This window comes from Protopterus annectens, chromosome 16.part0 (assembly GCF_019279795.1).
Source record: "Protopterus annectens isolate FY-2018-M chromosome 16.part0, PAN1.0, whole genome shotgun sequence".
NCBI classification, from domain to species: Eukaryota; Metazoa; Chordata; order Ceratodontiformes; family Protopteridae; genus Protopterus; species Protopterus annectens.
In genome coordinates, this window is record NC_056750.1 from 619,343,548 (window position 1) to 619,364,768 (window position 21,221).

Here is a 21,221-nt window from a genome sequence, read left to right on the forward strand (position 1 = left end):
GGGGGACATATTTCCATAAGGAAAAGATACCTGATTAAGGTGAGAGACACAAATATAAGAAATTAAAGAAAGGTTGAACTACAACTTTGAAAACTGAAATAAACAAGCTGGATAAACAAATTAAGCATACTGTGAGACATGCTCAAGAAAAATGTGAAGAAAATGTATATAAATATATTGAGCATAATAGGAAACCTTTTTTAGCTACATAAGATGAGTAAAGACATACAAAGTGATAAACTGTGTGTAGATTCTAAAATTTTTTTTCAGACACAAAAGTTTATATATATATATATATATATATATATATATATATATATATACAATCTCATGCAGAACAGTTTGTCTCCATAAAGGGGGTTCATAGGTTCATAGGAAGTTACTAGGCTAGCGTTCCTAGAGCCTTCACAAGCCTAGCCATGTTAATCCCAAGTATCCCCATTTGTTCTTTTTGGGTAGTTTGCAGAATGAATTTATGAGCAGAGTGGGTCTGTGATCAACACTGGCTTCCCCTGTCCATGAGGGACATTGGTGCCACCCCAGGGGTGAATGTGTGGTCTCCCATCCATTTATCTAGGTTACATTTGAAAAGGGTCAGTGAGAAACTCTATTTTACATGATTAGGAAGTCTATTCCAGAGAAGTAGCAGTCTCTGGGAGACATATCTATCTTTCCAGCATATTCTGTTAATGTTACAAGCTAGGTTGAGATTCCTAGAGTGAGTGACCCTTGTGCCATTTGACTTGCAGATGTGCATCACATCCATAAGGGCAGGGGTGGACATTGCCATATAGGTCAGGCACAAGTCACCTCTCAGCAGCCTATGAAATACAGAGAAAAGTGACAGGGCTTTCAGGGCAATAACTTGTCTTAGTGACATCCAGGTAATCACATAAACTAGAATCTAATTAGATTATATTAAAAAAGAACTGGGCAAACTGGATCAAAAGAAAGCACAGGGAGGAGACCAAATTAATAATAATGACCTGAGAACACTTCAGCAAGAACTTACAGTACAGTTATATCTATTATTCACTAGGTCATATAAATATGGGGAGATTCCTCAAGATTGGAGACATGTGCTTATTAAACCTGTCTTTAAGTGAAGGGTGTGTAGGACAAACCCAGAGTCATATAGACCCTTAAATCTACTTTCATGTTGTAAAAAAATATAGGAGAAGGTAATATTGGATAAGTTATTTTCAGAACTGGATAGTTTGGGACTTGAAACTATATATCAGCAAGCATATATTGAAAACAGATATATTACCACCTGTAACATGATGTCCTATAATAATATAATAACAGCTGTGAATGAAAAATTGTGCTGTGATATAATTTATATAGATTTAACTTCAGCATTTGAGTCATACACAAAACACTGATCAATAAATTAGAACAACTAGGTATCGAGGTACTCTTATAAGATGAGTAGCTACATGGCTTACAAATAGGACATGAGAAGTATCATACAGCAATTGGACAGGTGAAATTCTTGGTTACAGTCAGGGTGTCCCACAGGGCTATGTCCTAGGCTCTTGCTTGTTTAGATTGTATCTTTCAGCATCTGAGGTGTTCTATAGTCTATATGCAGATGACCGGAAATTGGGTAAACTAATTACATGTGTTATAGATAAGGCATGTCTGCAAAAGAACTTGACTAAATTGACCATTTGGGCACATGAGAATAATATGCTGATAAATACATCAAAAACCAAGCATATGAGATTTGGGAGGCATACATTGAAAGGTTAATATTTAATAAACCATACTGATTGAAAATGTAGATTAATTTAAGGACCTGGGTATATGGAAGTGTGAAGGCTGCCAGCCTAGCTAGATATAATTATGTAGATAATTCTATGTCATTGTAAATATTAATATGACCCACAGGCATGTTTTTACAAATGTAAGAAACCTAAATGTAAGAAAACTATGTTATATGTTCTGAGCTTCATAAATGTAACAACAGTGCACCCTGGAAGAAAGCTGATAAATGAAGCATTTTGTGACTAATCTCAAGCTCAGAGACAGGATGTCTGGACTAAGAAATTCTTTCTATTGTCTTAGGGCAAGAGTTCATTGCTAGGTTTTAGATGTAGAGTGTCCTTTATTGCTGTGGTTTCCTGGCAGGTGCAAGATTATAAACAAATGTTAAATTGTGAGTTCTGTAAGCCTGGGAAACTTCAGCAGAGGTGTCAACAATTATGTAATTTGAAATGACTCAGCAGGATTTTGTCTGAAGCTGACAACAACTCACCAATACTTTGCCTTGTAAGTAGCATTTAGAACTTAGTATTTTTCTTACAGTTAGATAGAAATACAGCCAGATTAGCCTAGCTGTTTTCTATGTTTGTATCAGACTATCCTACAATATTGTTTTAACGTTTCCTGTGATCTCTGAACTCTTGATTAGCACTGTGTTGAATTGATGAGTATTGTCTTGTGTTTTTATTATTTATTAAATATTTTTAAACCTTTCAACTGTGGCTGTTTTGTGTAGAGATAATTTAAGCTCTTAGATAGTACTTGCATGTATTTGCTGATACTGTCCAAGCCACTCCAATAGTCTTTCACACTTACTGTTTGGATAACAGTAATATTATACAGTGAAATTGGTCACCCTTTGGGAAGCGCATTACAGTAGCTGATATTAGTGGGTGGTGGTACTGATTTCTACCTTGTTGAAAAAACTGCTCGAAACCACCACGATATATTCCAAGTAGCATTTATTGTAGAAATAGAACAGGAACGAGCGCTTTCACACAAACAAGTTGTGCTTCATCAGGTTACAATCATATAAAAAATCCATACACTTTTATAGAAACCCTTTGTCATAATTAACAAACTAATCAAGCTAATTGAAATCAATTAGCGAACTGTAGGCTCGTTAGTAATGATAAACAATCAAGTTGAATAATAGTAATAATGCTATTTTAAACGATCTAGCATTGTATTAAAACCAATATATAAAACCTATTTGAATATTTCATTTTAAACACAGCATTGTACCTATACCTTTCTATAAATATCATATTAATTAATAGGATACATAAAATTGCTCAAACACCGGCATCCCGCCTCTGTAAATCAGTTCAGGAAGCCATACCCATATTTGGAAAGGAGAGCAATGTGAAGTATAACTTCGCTAGAATGTCTGATTAACAATCCTAGTTTGTTTTAAAAAGGATAAGTTTCCATCATATATTGTTACTTTCCGATATATGGATGTTCATTTCCAAAATAGTTAGATCAGTTAACATTTTACGTGATCTCAAGGATTACTGTAAAAAACTATATCATTCCGACATACTAATATATTAATTCAAGGTATTCTACAGACAATATTCATTGTGGAAACAAGCCTGTGGTCAAATAAGGTAGTATTTAAATCATAGTAAATTATACTCCCGAAAAATAGGAAGTATCACATATAGCAGCTAACCAAGCAATATGCTTAACGCAGCCAAGTGCTGCCATACTCGCCATAGCAAAAAATTATATAGTCGCAAAATCCACGACTATAAATAGATTCTGGCATTAAACAATCAAGGCACAGCCAGTATCCAAAAGTATGTATAAACCTTAAGGAATACATAAATAGGTCCTGATATGCAGTCCCATTAGGATGAAATCTGAAGCCGTAAATGGCAAATACTGCAAACAAAGAAACGTAATGCGCATTATAAAACCCCGCTCAATAGACATAGGAGTAGGATTAACATTCTGCTGTATTGCAGTCTCAATGACTAGTATTAAATACTGAACTATAAGATAGTATTAGCTTTTAAATTTAGTGTAAATAAATACAATCAATTCAAACCTCATGACAAGAATTTCAGAATCTGTAACAAAGAATAAAAACAAAAAATATATAAAAATATATATAGAAATATATCTAGTCACATTAATTAAAATTAGTATAGATATAATAATCACTGACAACAGAACAATTTTAATTACAATACTAAAATAAATCTATTTAAACAGTATTTAAAAATAAAAATATGTAAATTAATAAACTTTTTTTATATATATAAAGATAGCAAAATGCATCAATTTTACCAAAATCTTTTTATTATTTATTATTAACTCGGACCTATTAGGGCTGGTCGAAGGTTAACTATAGAATTGAGACCTGGCGGTAAATGAGCTCTAAGTCTCAATATCCATCTTAGCTCAAAGCCCTCCAGAGTATTTAGGTTATCACCTTCCCTTCTGTTGGAATTCACCACCTGTAAGACTTGGAACACAAAGCTATGTTGTGGATAAGTACTACAATGCAAAGCTAGGGCATTACTAACATTACATTTTCTGATATTATATATATGATCATAAATTCGATCTCTTAATCTCCTAGAAGTTAAACCCACATAGTAGGCATCACAAAGGGTACAGGTGGCAAGGTATATCACATTCCTAGTATTGCAATCTGCATAATGCATAGGTAATATGTTCCTTGTCATATCTGGAGGTGTAAAACCATTTTTTCTAGATATGCAGTTACAGTAGGAACATTTAGTACATGGAAAGGTGCCTGTTTTTATCAAGGATCTGATATCAGTAGATGTATTAGTTAGTTTCTCCTTGCATAACAGTCTCTTTAAATTCATGCAATTCATGTATCTAAAGTTCGGTTTATTACTCACAACTTCTGAGATAGATTTGTCTGACAATAAAATTTTCCAATTTCCCCTAATTATATTGATCAAATACTGTATATCATTGGTGTATTTGATGTCATAGGACACAATGTTAGACATCCTCCTAGTGGAATTATCATAAAAAATAGGCTTCTTTGTATAGAACTTAATACTATTAGATGATGGTTCATTTATTTCATTAATCATCTTAATAGGATAACCCCTTTCCATAAAGAGTTTCCTTTGAGTATCCTTTAAGTGTAGTGAATCAAGTCTATCACTACAAATTCTATCAATCCTCCTCATTTGGTTTCTTATAATGTTCGGAAAAACATGCCGTGGATGTAGACTATCATAGTGGAGGATCCCATTCCTCCAACAGGGTTTCCTGTAGAGTGTTGTAGATAGTCTACATGAATCATCCTTTTTAATAGTAACATCTAAAAAATTTATATAATGATGGGAAAAATCATAACTAAACTTAAAAAACGGGGTAACACTATTCATATGGTCAATAAAAGACATAAGGCCTTCTATATCACTATTCCATATAATCAGTATATCGTCTACAAAACGTCTGTATAGTATGACGTTTGCAAACCTCAGGTCATTAAATAGGTGTTCCTTTTCCCATTCCAATACGACAAGGTTGGCATATGCATTGGCACAGGGGGTTCCCATAGCAACCCCCCATGTCTGTGCATATGCCACACTGCCGTAGAGGAAAACATTGTTTTTCAGGACCAAGTCCAGAAGACAACACAAATTCATAACATCACCATTGGGAACCTTAAGTTGTGTCATGTGGCTTCTTATTGCATCTAAACCATACTCATGGGGGATCTTTGTAAATAAACTTTCAATATCCAAGGTCACCAATATGGTGCTATTCGTTATTTCCTTGGTTAATGTATCTGACTTTAGATCATCCAGAAGTTTATATGAGTCCAAAAGAATTGTAGGGACCTGCTTTACAAGGGCTCCTAGTTTATCCTGTATGTAGAGTGATGCATTATACGTGACCCAATGGTCACCTGACACTATAGGTCTCAGTGGTGGTGGGTAGATCTGTTTATGTAATTTGGGAAGGCCCTTGATAATGGGTATAAGGGGCAACTCTATCAATAAAAAATCATAAAGAGGTTTTTCAATAGACCTAGTCATAAGCATATCGTAGAGGGTTTCATGAACATATCGCGTTAGTGAAACTATGTGTGATTTCTCAATCCTTTTATACGCGGTGTCACTATCTAGCATATGGAGCATTAAATCATTATAAAAAGTTGCATCCATAGCCACTATCCCCCCTCCTTTGTCTGCTGGCTTAAATATTATTTGGGGGTCATTGCACATCATTTTCAACTCAGACATTTCCTCATTATTAAGATTTATAAAAATATTCCTTTTCAATTGACTTTCATAATATAGGTATAAATCACGCTCACATGTTTTCAAAAAACAATCTACTATTGGTGTCATAGGTGGTATAAAAGTACTTTTCTTTCTACAGGCAAACCTAGTATTGTTACCAAGGGTGTCAGTAGGATCAAATACACTATTCTTAAACATTAACCTCAAAGACAGTTTCCTGCAAAATTTGCGTAGACCTATAAGGGTGTCAGAAATATTACTATGTTGAAAGGGTATAAAAGATAGACCCTTATTTAGAACATTCTTAGCATTTTGTGAAAATGTCCTAGATGACAGATTAAAAAATAAACAATTTAAGTCCACATTTTCCAGTTCTTTTATAGTACATCTCGTGTCATTTGATAAACAGTTCAAATCTTCGCTCTTCTTCTCTGCTCCTTTGTGTCCCCTGACAGTTTCCTTTTCCCCCTCCCCCGGCTGTTGGATCGGGCTCGCACTGCCTCTTTGTAGGGCAGGGGAAAAATCAAAGGCGAAGGTGCTGTCAGTTTGTTAGTAGATGCTATTACTTTGGGTTTCGTACCTATGTTGGCCAACTGAGCCAGACCTTGCTGATTACAAGGTAATGACATAACTGGAGTATCTGTTAGCACGGACACTTCGTTTAACACAGTCTCAGTATGCAGTTCTGCATTGGTCGTGGTATCATGCGCACTTGCAAGAACACCATCATTCAAGCTGGGTGCAGCATTTCCTTGATTGTTAAGTGGATTGATGAAGTTAGAATGTGTCCTTGGCCAAACAAAAATTCGGCCGAGATGGAAATCCTCACAGTCACGCTTCAATTTTCTCATTTTTATTTGCTCCAACTTGTTGCTATATAACGACAGTTGCTTATTCATAGCTTGTATTTTGGCTTTACAAAAATCAGATTCATAAGTGATGGTAAGCAAGTTATACTGCTCTTCAACTTTAATTAATAGCTCAGCTTCTATCGGTGAGAAATAGTCTAGAAGTAGCTGGATATATTTAAAGCCAAACTCAATGTTTAACTTCTGCCATTGCCGAAGTAAATCTGGTTGACTATCCCCATAAGTCGGCATGCACAAAACGCGCATGCCGCGAGGGATCACTTTAAAGTGCTGACATGCTTGCAGATGCCGTCTCTGCCATACAAGCCTGTGCAAGCGATAGAGGTCATTCTCAAGTGTCCTCATATTGCCAAAAAATTCATGCATATTTTCACTATTAATAGATGGACTTTTACATGCCTCACCATTTAAATCCATATGCAGCAGCGGATTTTCACGTTGATAAAAAAGGCAATTCCAGTTGTCATAAGAAGAGTTGTTCACAGGATTGTAGTCTAGTTCAATATTCTGTGCTTCCATCGCGTGATGACCGGATAGGTAAAGGAACCAAAAAAGTAGCTGCAGAAAAACGAATCCAATCACCCAAAGGTTTCTTGCATCAAGGCAGGAAAAGCAATGTTGAAAAAACTGCTCGAAACCACCACGATATATTCCAAGTAGCATTTATTGTAGAAATAGAACAGGAACGAGCGCTTTCACACAAACAAGTTGTGCTTCATCAGGTTACAATCATATAAAAAATCCATACACTTTTATAGAAACCCTTTGTCATAATTAACAAACTAATCAAACTAATTGAAATCAATTAGCGAACTGTAGGCTCGTTAGTAATGATAGACAATCAAGTTGAATAAAAAGTAATAATGCTATTTTAAACCATCTAGCATTGTATTAAAACCAATATATAAAACCTATTTGAATATTTCATTTTAAACACAGCATTGTACCTATACCTTTCTATAAATATCATATTAATTAATAGGATACATAAAATTGCTCAAACACCGGCTTCCCGCCTCTGTAAATCAGTTCAGGAAGCCATACCCATATTTGGAAAGGAGAGCAATGTGAAGTATAACTTCGCTAGAATGTCTGATTAACAATCCTAGTTTGTTTTTTAAAAAGGATAAGTTTCCATCATATATTGTTACTTTCCGATATATGGATGTTCATTTCCAAAATAGTTAGATCAGTTAACATTTTACGTGATCTCAAGGATTACTGTAAAAAACTATATCATTCCGACATACTAATATATTAATTCAAGGTATTCTACAGACAATATTCATTGTGGAAACAAGCCTGTGGTCAAATAGGGTAGTATTTATATCATAGTAAATTATACTCCCGAAAAATAGGAAGTATCACATATAGCAGCTAACCAAGCAATATGCTTAACGCAGCCAAGTGCTGCCATACTCGCCATAACAAAAAATTATATAGTCGCAAAATCCACGACTATAAATAGATTCTGGCATTAAACAATCAAGGCACAGCCAGTATCCAAAAGTATGTATAAACCTTAAGGAATACATAAATAGGTCCTGATATGCAGTCCCATTAGGATGAAATCTGAAGCCGTAAATGGCAAATACTGCAAACAAAGAAACGTAATGCGCATTATAAAACCCCGCTCAATAGACATAGGAGTAGGATTAACATTCTGCTGTATTGCAGTCTCAATGACTAGTATTAAATACTGAACTATAAGATAGTATTAGCTTTTAAATTTAGTGTAAATAAATACAATCAATTCAAACCTCATGACAAGAATTTCAGAATCTGTAACAAAGAATAAAAAACAAAAAATATATAAAAATATATATAGAAATATATCTAGTCACATTAATTAAAATTAGTATAGATATAATAATCACTGACAACAGAACAATTTTAATTACAATACTAAAATAAATCTATTTAAACAATATTTAAAAATAAAAATATGTAAATTAATAAACTTTTTTTATATATATATAAAGATAGCAAAATGCATCAATTTTACCAAAATCTTTTTATTATTTATTATTAACTCGGACCTATTAGGGCTGGTCGAAGGTTAACTATAGAATTGAGACCTGGCGGTAAATGAGCTCTAAGTCTCAATATCCATCTTAGCTCAAAGCCCTCCAGAGTATTTAGGTTAGCACTGTGTTGAATTGATGAGTATTGTCTTGTGTTTTTATTATTTATTAAATATTTTTAAACCTTTCAACTGTGGCTGTTTTGTGTAGAGATAATTTAAGCTCTTAGATAGTACTTGCATGTATTTGCTGATACTGTCCAAGCCACTCCAATAGTCTTTCACACTTACTGTTTGGATAACAGTAATATTATACACTGAAATTGGTCACCCTTTGGGAAGCGCATTACAGTAGCTGATATTAGTGGGTGGTGGTACTGATTTCTACCTTATAGTCTGGAAAGAAGGGGGCATAGATGGAGAGTCTGTGCCAGCCTTCCCCAGGAGTGTCTGTATGTTTGTATATAACTCATATCTCAAAGGGTGTGTGTGTGTCAGCTACTTGGGCAGGGACCCGAAGCACTGGTTGGACAGAGAGGGTGCTGGAGGTTTTAGCTGGACCACTAGGCTGAGATCTGGACCCTATAGCTGTGCCAGTGGGGAGTCTTATTTGGGGTCAGGGTCTGGGTCTGGAGAGAAAGGGAGTAACCAGCCCCAGACTGATTATGATCTTTGTGTGCTCTTAAGGGAAATTGTACTTTACTTTGTGTGTCCTTGTTTTCCCCCCAATGTGCACCCCCCTCACTGGCACTAGTGGTGAGGATTGAGGCTCCTTGATTACTGGGCCAGTGCATGACTGTCACATATTAATTGGTTGGCAGTGGTGGGATATCCACACCACATATTAATTGTTTGGCAGTGGTGGGATATCCACATCAGATATTAGTTGTTTGATAGTGGTGAGGTAGCCACATCACATACTAATTGGCTTGTAGTGGTTTGGATAGTGAATACCTGTAGCTTGTGTACAGTGATCACTGAAGGTGTTTTTGTACTCTAATTCAGCCACACAGTGAATATTCAGAGTTCAGATCACAATTGTTTTATTTCTTTTGTTAGCTTAGTTAGTCAGGGAGAGCAGGCAAGCATGTCAGCAGAGGAGTACGGAAAGCTGACAAGGAGTCAGTTGGTTGAGATGTGCCAGGCTAAAGGACTGGTGCATGGAAACCTGACTAAAGTAGACATGATTACAGCTTTGGTCATAGCTGCTAGACAGGGGTCCAGAGAAGTAAATATTGTGGGAAGAAATAGCCAGGGAATTGTTATGGCTAGGCTTATATAGGCCCTAGGGCTGATAGCCTAGTGTCAACCTATGAACCTGCATCAGTGAATAGCAACCAGGAGGATGATCAGACTGATCGTGGAGATGTACAACACTCAGAGAATGGACAGCTCAACCTTTCTGCACAGGACTTAAAAATCCATCTGGAGCTAAAGAAACTTGAGTTGGAGGCCAGACATTTAGAAACAGAAGCAGCAGAGAGACTGAGATGTCTACAGGCTGAGGAGAATGAGAAACTGCTACACCTGGAAGCTGAGTAGAAGGAGAGGCAGAGGCAGAACAAAAAGGAGATGCTGACTCGTCGCCAGAGTCATGGAGGTAATGGGGAAGGGAGTAACTGGACCCCGAATGCACAAAAGGTCAGTAAATTTCTTCTGCAGTTTACAGAGGGGAGTAATTTTGATAGTTTCATTCATATGTTTGACAGGGTATGTAAAGAGTATGATGTTGACCAAAGGCTCAGGGTACAGTTTCTGACCCCCTTACTCCATGGTAAAGCATTAACTGCGCTGTCTAAATTATCTGATCATTAATTTTTTTGATTATACTGCTGTTAAGAATTATTTGCTAGAATTCTTTAAGCTAACACCTGAAGCTTATAGGAAAACATTTGTGAGTATAGACGCAAGGCAGATGAAAATGTGTGTGAATATGTTGCTGAACTAGACACTTATTTTCATAGGTGGGTGAGTAGATGTCAGGTCACCCCTTTTGAAGGGCTGACAGACTTTTTGGTGAGGGAATAAGCCCTTAGCACTTTGCCTGAGGACATGAGGATTTGGTTAGCTGATAGACAATGTGCTACATCAGATGTGTTGGGGAGGAAGGGAGACCAATACCTAGCAAGCAGGACATCACCACAGAGGAAATGGACACACAGAGCTGCTCATGGATCTAAAGGAACCTGTGGTGGGCAGCCCAGACTGCCCCAACAGAATCTGCCAGTAACAGGGTACATGTCCAGGACCTAGGGTTAAATGTTTTGAATGCAACTACTGGGGCTGTGTGACATATAGATGTCCATGGAGGCAAGGTGGGGAACAAAAGGTGAGGGAGCCAGTAAGTGGGAAATACAAAATGCCAATAGTAGATTGTCTTGAAACAACAGAGGTATCAAACTACTATCCTACAGATGTCCTGGTAGGGGAATGATTTTGATAATGCAGTACCATGTGCTCATGCAGTTACATGCAGTTAGCCTTGGAGACAAGCATGTGAATTCTTTAAGCTAACACCTGAAGCTTATAGGAAAACATTTTGTGAGTACAGACGCAAGGCAGATGAAAATGTGTGTGAATATGCTGCTGAACTAGACACTTATTTTCTAGGTGGGTGAGTAGATGTCAGGTCACCACTTTTGAAGGGCTGACAGACTTTTTGGTGAGGGAACAAGCCCTTAGCACTTTGCCTGAGGATATGAGGATTTGGTTAGCTGATAGACAATGTGCTACTTCAGATGAGTTGGGGAGGAAGGGAGACCAATACCTAGCAAGCAGGACATCACCACAGAGGAAATGGACACACAGAGCTGCTCATGGGTCTAAATGAACCTGTGGTGGGCAGCCCAGACTGCCACAACAGAATCTGCCAGTAGCAGGGTACATGTCCAGGACCTAGGGTTAAATGTTTTGAATACAACTACTGGGGCCATGTGGCATATAGATGTCCATGGAGGCAAGGTGGGGAACAAAAGGCGAGGGAGCCAGTAAGTGGGAAATACAAAATGCCAATAGTAGATTGTCTTGAAACAACAGGGGTATCAAACTACTATCCTACAGATGTCCTGGTATGGGAATGTTTTGATAATGCAGTACCATGTGCTCATGCAGTTACATGCAGTTAGCCTTGGAGACAAGCATGTGGGTCTGGTAGCCTGGGGATACCCAGACAGGCCACACACTTGCAGCCAGGATTGGTGAGGTGGTTACTTCAGGGAGAGAGCTACGCTGTAGCAGTGAGACTGAAGGTGATCCACAGCTGCTTGTGGGTACTGATGTTCCCTTGAACAGAGTAACTGCAAGGGCAGAGGTGAGTAGTAGTACCCAGGCTGACAGTGAGGCACCACTGTCAGAGGATGCCAGACTTCCTGTGGACAGGGAGCCGGAAAGGGTTACTAAGAGAGCGTTGAGACAGGGTCAGCTGTCAGACTCTACATTACAAGGCCTGAGGCAGGTAGCTAGTGAGGCACCTGATTCTCAAGGGAAGGGGAAATTTGTATACTGGGACAAATGGTTACTGTACAGAGAGTGGACCCCTGAGGGATGGCTAGAAGGTGAGAGAATACAGCAGTTGGTAGTGCCTAGACCCTACCATCTGGTGGTTCTAGCCATAGGCCATGATATTCCCTTTGCAGGTCATATGAGCATAAAATATACAAAGAGATGTATTATGCAGAACTTCTATTGGCCTGGAATTTCCAGAGATGTAACAGGGTACTGCAGGACTTGTGAGCAGTGTCAAAAGGTAGGCAAGACAGGAGACAAAGTGAGAGCTCCTTTGATGCCTTTGCATATGATTGAAGAGCCATTTCAGTGGGCAGCTGTGGATATTGTTGGGCCTCTGAATACCCCAAGTTCCACAGGGAAAAAGTATATCCTAATGGTAGTAGATTATGCTACAGGATACCCTGAGTCAATGGCTTTGTCCTCCATTGAGGCGGAAAAGGTGGCAAATGCTGTGTTAAAGGTTTTCACCAGGATAGGTTTCCCAAAAGAAATACTGACTGACAGAGATGCCAATTTCATGTCAGACCTGCTGGCTTGTCTGTTGAAGTACTGTGGGGTTTAGCACCTAAAGACCACCCCCTACCATCCCCAGAGTAATGGTCTTCTTGAGAGGTTAAACTCTACACTCAAGTCCATGCTACAGGCATTTGCAGACAAGTTCAAGAGGGATTGGGACAAATATTTGCCACATCTGTTGTTTGCTTACAGAGAGGTTCCCCAGGAATCCACAGGTTTTTCACTCTTTGAGTTGTTGTATGTGCATAGGGTGAGGGGGCCTCTAGATTTAATTCATAATGAGTGGGAAGGTGAGTGTGAATCTCACAAGGAGTCTGTTGTGGCATATGTCCTAAACCTCAGGACAAGGCTCAAGGAACTCATGGGCTTGGCCTAGGAGAACTTGGCAGAAGCCCAACAGCAGAAAAAAGGTCTGGTATGACAGGAATGCTCGAGTTAGAGAGTATGCTGTAGGGCAGCAGGTAATGGTTCTCATTCCTGTCAGACACAACAAGCTGCATGTAGCTTGAGAGGGACCCTACAAGGTGGTAAGGAAGATCAGTGATGTTAACTACATGGTGGAACTGCTAGGCTGGGGGCAGGAGCACAAACTGTACCATGTTAACATGACAAAACCTTACCATGATAGGGAGGTCCTTCTGCTGAGTATTTGCAGTGGATTGCAGGAGGAGCCTGAGGCTCAGACTGACACTTTAGTGGAAGAGATAGTAATGTCCCAGCAGCTGTCTCCTACCCAGGTTTGAGAAATCCGAGCAGTGTTACAGCAGTTTGGGAACATGCTTACTGGGAAACCAGGGTGCACCCACCTGGTGCAGCACCAGGTGGATACAGGACCCCAAAAGCCTATTAGGCAGGCCCCTTATAGGGTGCATGAGGGAGTCAAACAGACTCTGAGGGAGGAGATAAAGGAAATGTTGGAACTAGGGGTGATAAAAGAGTCCAACAATCCCTGGGCTTCCCCAGTGGCGCTGGTACCAAAGAAGGATGGCAGCACCGGGTTCTGTGTGGACTACAGGAAATGAAATAGTCACACAGAGTCAGATGCTTACCCAATGCCTAGCTCAGAAGAAGCCGTAGAGAAGCTGGGTGGGGCTAAGTATCTTACCACCACTGGTCATACCAAGGGTTACTGGCAGGTTCCCTTGATGCCCAGTGCTAGAGAAAGGTCAGCCTTTGTGACTCCTTTTGGCTTGTATGAGTTCACAAAAATGCTTTTTGGGATGAAAAATGCCCCAGTGACTTTCCAGAGGCTGGTAGATCATATCCTAGCAGGAGGGTTTGCACTTGCTTACTTAAATGATATTGCCATCTACAGCCATTCCTGGCAAGAGCACCTTCAACATGTCAAGGAGGTGCTGGGCAGACTACAGAGGGCAGGGTTAACTATTAAGCTGAGCAAATGTCAGGTGGGTATGGCAGAGGTATCCTACCTGGACATAGAGTTGGGAGTGGTAAGATCAGGCCAGAACCTGCCAAAGTGGAAGCCATTCCAGGTTGGGAGGGTGGCCTAATGGTGAAGGTGTTTGCCTTACAAACACAAGGTGCAGGGTTTGAGTCTCACAAGGGATAACTGGCTAGGCTTAAAATGGCTCACAAGGGCAGTTAGCTTAGTACTAACCTATGAACCTATGAACCTATTCAGGCATGGCCTGCACCTGTTACCAAAAAGCAGGTGAGGGCATTATTATGGACAGCAGGGTACTACAGAAAGTTCATCCCCAGTTATAGTAGCATAGCTGCTCCTCTCACATACCTGACAAGGATAAACAGGTCAGATAAGGTAGTGTGGAACACAGCATGTGAGCAGGCATTCCAGAAGCTTAAAGAAGCTTTGGGAGGACCCCGTGTATTAGCTAGTCCAGATTACAGCAAAGAATTTGTTGTGCAGGTGGATGCTTCAAACCATGGAGTGGGGGCTGTACTTAGACAGATTTCTTCAGAGGGAGATGAGCATCCAGTGGTTTATCTCAGTCATAGGCTTCAACCCAGAGAGGAATGCTATGCAGCTGTAGAAAAGGAATGTCTAGCCAAAGTGTGGGCACTGCAGAAACTTCAGCTGTATCTGTATGGAAGAATATTCACTGTAGTTACAGATCACAATCCCCTAACATGGTTACAGTGAGCCAGCCATGCAAAATGCCAAGTTGCTAAGATGGAGCCTAGGGTTGCAAGCATATGATATGTCAGTGTAGCACCGTAGAGGTCTTAGCAACACCAATGTAGGTGGGCTCTCAAGACAGGGAATGGGGTAACGTATACTCAGGTAGACCTAACCCTCTCAAGGAATGTTTCTCAAGGGTCACTTGAAAAACTAGCTTGAGTTCTCCGGGGAGGGGGGGGATATGTGAAGGCTGCCAGCCTAGCTAGATAGAATTTTGTAGATAATTCTATGTCATTGTAAATATAAATATGATCCACAGGCATGTTTTTACAAACGTAAGAAAACTGTGTTATATGTTCTGAGCTTCAAAAATGTAACCACAGTGCACCCTGCTGGAAGAAAGCTGATAAGTGAAGCATTTTGTGACTGTTTGAGTTTAAGCTCAGAAACAGGATGTCTGGACTAAGAAATTCTTTCTATTGTCTTAGGACAACAGTTAATTGCTAGATTTTATATGTAAAGTGCCCTTTATTGCTGTGGTTTCCTGGCAGGTGCAAGATTACAAACGAATGTTAAATTCTGAGTTCTGTGAGCCTGGGAAACATCAACAGAGGTGTCAAAAATGATGTAATGTGAAATGACTCAAGCAGTACTAGGCATCATCAATTTAAGACTTTCTCAGAGAGAAAGATTGAGCATTTTGGATTTTGTCTGAAGCTGATAACTCTCCAATACTTTGCCGTGTAAGTAGTATTTAGAACTTAGTATTACTCTTAGAGTTAGATAGAAATATAGCCAGATTAGCCTAGCTGTTTTCTATATTTAAGTCAGACTATCCTACAATATTGTTTTAAAGTTTCCTGCGATCTCTGAACTCTTGATTAGCACTGTGTTGAATTGATGAGTATTATCTTGTGTATATATTAATTATTAAATATTTTTAAACCTTTCAATGGTGGCTGTTTTGTGTTGAGATAATACTTGCATGTATTTATTGATACTGTCCAAGCCACTCCATAGTTTTGCTGTTCGGCAACTTACTGTTTGGATAACAGTAATATTACACAGTGAAATTGGTCACCTTTTTGGAAGGGCCTTATAATAGCTGATATTAGTAGTCGGTGACACTGATTTCTACCTTATACTCTGGAGAGAAGGGGGCATAGCTGGAGAAGCTGTGCCATCCTTCCCCAGAAGTGTCTGTATGTTTGTATGTAACTCATATCTCAAAGTGTGTGTGTGTATCAGATACTTGGGCAGGGACAAGAAGCATTGGTTGGACAGAGAGGGTGCTGTAGGTTTTAGCTTGACCACTAGGCTGAGATCTGGACCCTATAGTTGTGCCAGTGGGGAGTCTTATTTGGGATCTGAAGAGAAAGGGAGAAACCAGCCCCAGACTGACTGTGATCTCTGTGTGCTCTTAAGGGAAATTGTACTTTACTGTGTGTGTACTTCTTATTCCCCCCAATGTGCGTACCCCTCACTGGCTCCTTGATTACTGGGCCAGTGCACGGGCATCACAGGTAGATCCAGTTTTGATTTTTCTAATGTTATCAACCAACTGTTTAATGATCGTTTAGAACTATAGTTTGTATAAAAAGTTTTATAAAGTCCAGGAAATCAGAAATGAAGAAGTCACTGTTTGTTACATTAGACACAAACTTGATTATGGAATAACAATGTGGAAACCTTAAAGAAAGCAAGCATGAGTACACTGAAAAGAGTACAGTGGAAATATACAAAGGTCATCCATGGATGTGAAAATTTAAGTTATGAAAAGACTAAAATATCTGAACTTGTACATTGTCACACAGATATCTAAGAGGAGATCTTATTCAAGTATATAGAACATTTAGAAGCAACTAGTTATGGGAATGCTTGGGGTTGTCAAAAAGTACTAGAGTCATCAGACAACCTATGTAGAAGATTCTGTAGAAATGAGAAGTGTACTAATTGGTTCTCTGAGAGAGCAGGTGATGCATGGAACACACTACTAAATTACATTAAAGCAAGTACTAGTTTAGATATTTTTAAGAACAGCCTGGACACTTATTATGGGAACAAGCCTCTTGTTATATTGACAGGCTAGATGGGCATTAATGCCCATGCTTGAAATATTTGTATGTATGTATCTATATATGTATGTATGTATGTATGTACTCATATCACATTAGAGTATTGGAACCAAACTGTACAATTATACTTATTATGATATACTTGTGCTACAGGGCATCTGTCATACAACTCTACACTGTCCGTTTGTGATAAAAACTACCTAAATCTGTGGTTAGATGGTATATGGGGGCCTGTCATGGTGGCGTCCCTGGATCACATTAGTGGGCTCCAGCACTGAAAGAAATGTTAAAGCTGAACATGGAGACTTCCAAAGCTATGCTTAGGATGCAATCTCTTAATTTGTTTGAGAGTTACACATTTAACAAGGTGAGTGTTGTAATTGTGGTTAGAGAAATGAAAGCTTCACCAAGGGGAGAATGATGCAAAATGCAATGAAAGGTGGTTTCACAAAGCATTCATTCCTTGTGTATCCAGTTTCAATCAGGACTTTCCATTTTCAGCAACTATATTTGTGACATCATTTTTAAATGTTGTCACCTCTATGTTTAAATGTAATAATTGTAAGATATTGCAGCTCAGGACAAGCTACCTTCCATCTTGAGTTTAATTTGCAGGTAAAGTTTTGATACACAGCAGGTACATTGGTGCCTTATAGGTAAATTCACAGCTATTGGTTCTTATGATGTAAACAGGTACTCCACAGATAAATCCATAGTTTGGTAAATTATCTGAAGAGTCTGTAACTTTGGTCTGAAAATTCACTCTCCCAGAGAAGTAAACTTTTCTGCTGGTTGTGGCTATCAGCCCTCATTTTAATTTGTAGCTTCTTCTCAAATATTTCCCATTTACCAGTTGTTAGAAAATTCATTATCATATTTTCACAATTACTGAATGTTACAAAGTTCATTACTATAGTACGTGGTATAACACAGTATTTTCACATTTACTGAATGCTACAAAGTTTAATACTGTAATACTTGGTGTAACACAGTATTTTCACATTTACTGAGTGTTACAAAGTTCATTACTATAGCATGTGGTATAACACAGTATTTTCACATTTACTGAATGTTACAAAGTTCATTACCATAATACATAGTATAACAGTATTTTCAGATTTACTGAATGTTATAACATTCATTAAAATAATTTGCTGTGTACACAGTAGTTTCACATTTACTGAATGCTACAAAGTTCACTACCATAATACTTGGTATAACACAGTATTTTCACATTTACTGAATGTTACCAAGTTCATTACTATAGTACATGGTATAACACAGTATTTTCACATTTACTGAATGTTACAAAGTTCATTACCATAATACATAGTATACCACAGTATTCTCAGATTTACTGAATGTTACAACATTCATTAAAATAATTTGCTGTGTCCACAGTATTTTCACATTTGCTGAATGTTAAAAGGATCATTACCATAATTTGTGTTCTTAGTAATCTTAAAAACAACTACCGTACACTGAGAGATAGTCAACTGTGGCACAGTTTGCAGTATTTCCATTGGTCACAGTGTGAGTGAAGCTTCCTGTAAGTACAGTGTGAAATGCTTTTGTAAAAGCACTGTTGTCAGTATCTTGTATTGCTTGCAGGATTTGAAATGTCATGGTAGGATAAAAGTATGTCAAGTTTCTGACAGACAATTCAGCAAATGACGATTCATCCAGTCCACACTGGAAAAAACACTTCCAGTGATCATTGACGTTGCCTTTTTCCACCAACATTTATGGCTGTGGAATTACAGTTAATATCTGTACATTGATGATGGGAGATACTACCTTATATTGGGGTGTAAGCTAGCTGTCCTCCTGCAAAATATTTTTGTTGATCACTGAAAGTGATACTCAGCAATTTAGATTTGATGAAATGACACTTGAAGAATTGTCTTTGGAGTCGATATGAATTCGTACAAACCCTACAAATGGACTGCTGTAAGGTAAAATGAATTGCAAAGGAATGAGTAGCAGGAGGTACGTATATTTTTTCCTGTGGTCATTTGCTCATGTAATTGTGCAAAAGCCTGGGGAGACTATTTCTGTAGAGTCAATAACTGCAGCAGATTGATGAGTGCAAAAACAAACATATTAGGTTGATTTTGCAGTTAAGTAGTGATTGACTGGTGGGATAACTGACAGGATTTGACTATGTGGTGGTTGAGCATTGTATAAGTTAAATGATGACATAGTTATTTATATGCGTGTGTGTGTGTGTGTGTGTGTGTGTGTGTGTGTGTGTGTGTGTGTGTGTGTGTGCGTGTATAGAGAGAGAGATCTATATGTAGATATATACATATAAATAGATATAGTTATAAGAACATTCAGCAGTGACTGAGATACACACATGATTACATAACCCTTTAATCAATCATGATTACTTTCAAGAGAGAACAAGGGGAAAACAGCAGTATCTGCCAGAACAGGCTGTCAAGTGAATGTCATGTAAATGAAGGGCGTAATATTTACAGCTATTTCAGAAGTAGTTCTTCTGTAGCCTGTTTTGATGTTGCTACAACACCTTTCCACATATTACTGTGAGGGGTACATTCTCCAGTTTCCCATCAAAGGACACACAGAATTGCAGTATCACAATTGTAACCATTTGCTGGTATTTCAGTTATCTGCTCAAATTATATACATTTTCCAAATAGTCACAGTGTACTTAGTAGGTCTGTGTCTCTATAAGGCAGAATGCAACTGTAAAACATAACAATAGCATTGGATATTATAATTTAACAAGACTACTGTATACTTGTATTTATTTTCAGATACTACAATTTGCGTCACCTCAAACTTTAAATTTATATTTAGCTATTTAGAATTTTTTTAATGATTGAATAAGTGAACCATACTACTGTATCAAAATTCATGTTAATTACATTTGACTTCATGTAATTAAAATGTAATAACATGAAGCTCTGTTACGTTTAGGTGAAGATGTGATCTAGAAATGGGCAGTGAAGCCATACTTTAGATGATGTTTATGTCTGAAAGCTTGCAATATATAAATAAATCTAGATATGTCATATAAATTAAACGAATAAAGAAGAAAAACCGCTGCCAAAGTCCACGAGTCACCACCAATATTTATTGTAAGCGCTTTCATGCACCTCTCGTTAGTGCACTTCTTCAGACAATAACATACAGCCAACAACCACATTATATAGTGAAATCAATCAATTAATCAACCAATTAATATAATAACATTAAAAATGTTCAAAAACCATCAATACATCCTACTAGTTTAAACTAAAAACTAAAAATCAAACTGACAGCACTAAAAAATGCAAATACAAATACATAAAAGCTAATATATTAAAAAATCAATTAATGTTTCAAAGCTTTTAGCCTGAGTAAACATTTAATAGAGGAAGCATTTTTAGTTTTTAGTTTAAACTAGTAGGATGTATTGATGGTTTTTGAACATTTTTAATGTTATTATATTAACTGGTTGATTGATTGATTTCACTATATAATGTGGTTGTTGGCTGTATGTTATTGTCTGAAGAAGTGCACTAACGAGAGGTGCATGAAAGCACTTACAAGAAATATTGGTGGTGACTCGTGGACTTTGGCAGCGCTTTTTCTTCTTTATTCGTTTAATTTGTTTGGGGGTTTTCTTCGTTTTTTCATAGATATGTCATATAGTTTGAAGCACAACAGATTTTGTTGCACTGCTTTACATTGAAGAATTTGGTCCATCCCAAAGTGTTTAAGCTGTTTTTGTTTTCTTTTCTGTCTTTTGTCATTCTGCAGTTCTTAACCTCACACTAATTGACCTGCCAGGAATGACAAAAGTGCCAGTGGGGGACCAGCCAGCAGACATTGAGTATCAGATACGAGACATGCTTATGCAGTTTGTCACCAAGGAGAACTGCCTCATCCTTGCTGTGTCCCCTGCCAATTCTGATCTTGCCAACTCTGATGCCCTCAAAATCGCCAAAGAGGTCGACCCTCAAGGTAAGTAAACATAACATTACTATTTTATCTTGTGTTTTTTCTGCTAGTGAGTTTTATCACTTAATGCTCTTTTTCTGTTTAAAAAGATTTATTTGCATCATTGCAATAGCTGCAGTTCCCAGCTTATGATGGTATTAACCA

The 21,221-nt window shown here is 38.0% G+C and overlaps 2 protein-coding genes across 13 annotated transcripts in view; one reads left to right on the forward strand and one right to left on the reverse strand.

The window, feature by feature from the left end:
- The window catches only part of CIZ1 (CDKN1A interacting zinc finger protein 1), a 2,016,138-nt gene that overhangs the window by 1,556,968 nt on the left and 437,949 nt on the right, over window positions 1–21,221 (reverse strand). The gene's annotated exons all lie outside the window — the stretch shown is intronic.
- DNM1 (dynamin 1) overlaps window positions 1–21,221 on the forward strand; it is a 1,092,771-nt gene that overhangs the window by 390,084 nt on the left and 681,466 nt on the right. For all 11 annotated transcript variants that reach the window (XM_044058867.1, XM_044058862.1, XM_044058871.1 and 8 more), the window contains exon 4: window positions 20,877–21,080. In XM_044058867.1, the coding sequence (XP_043914802.1) occupies window positions 20,877–21,080 (204 nt within the window). The remainder of the gene's footprint in view (window positions 1–20,876; window positions 21,081–21,221) is intronic.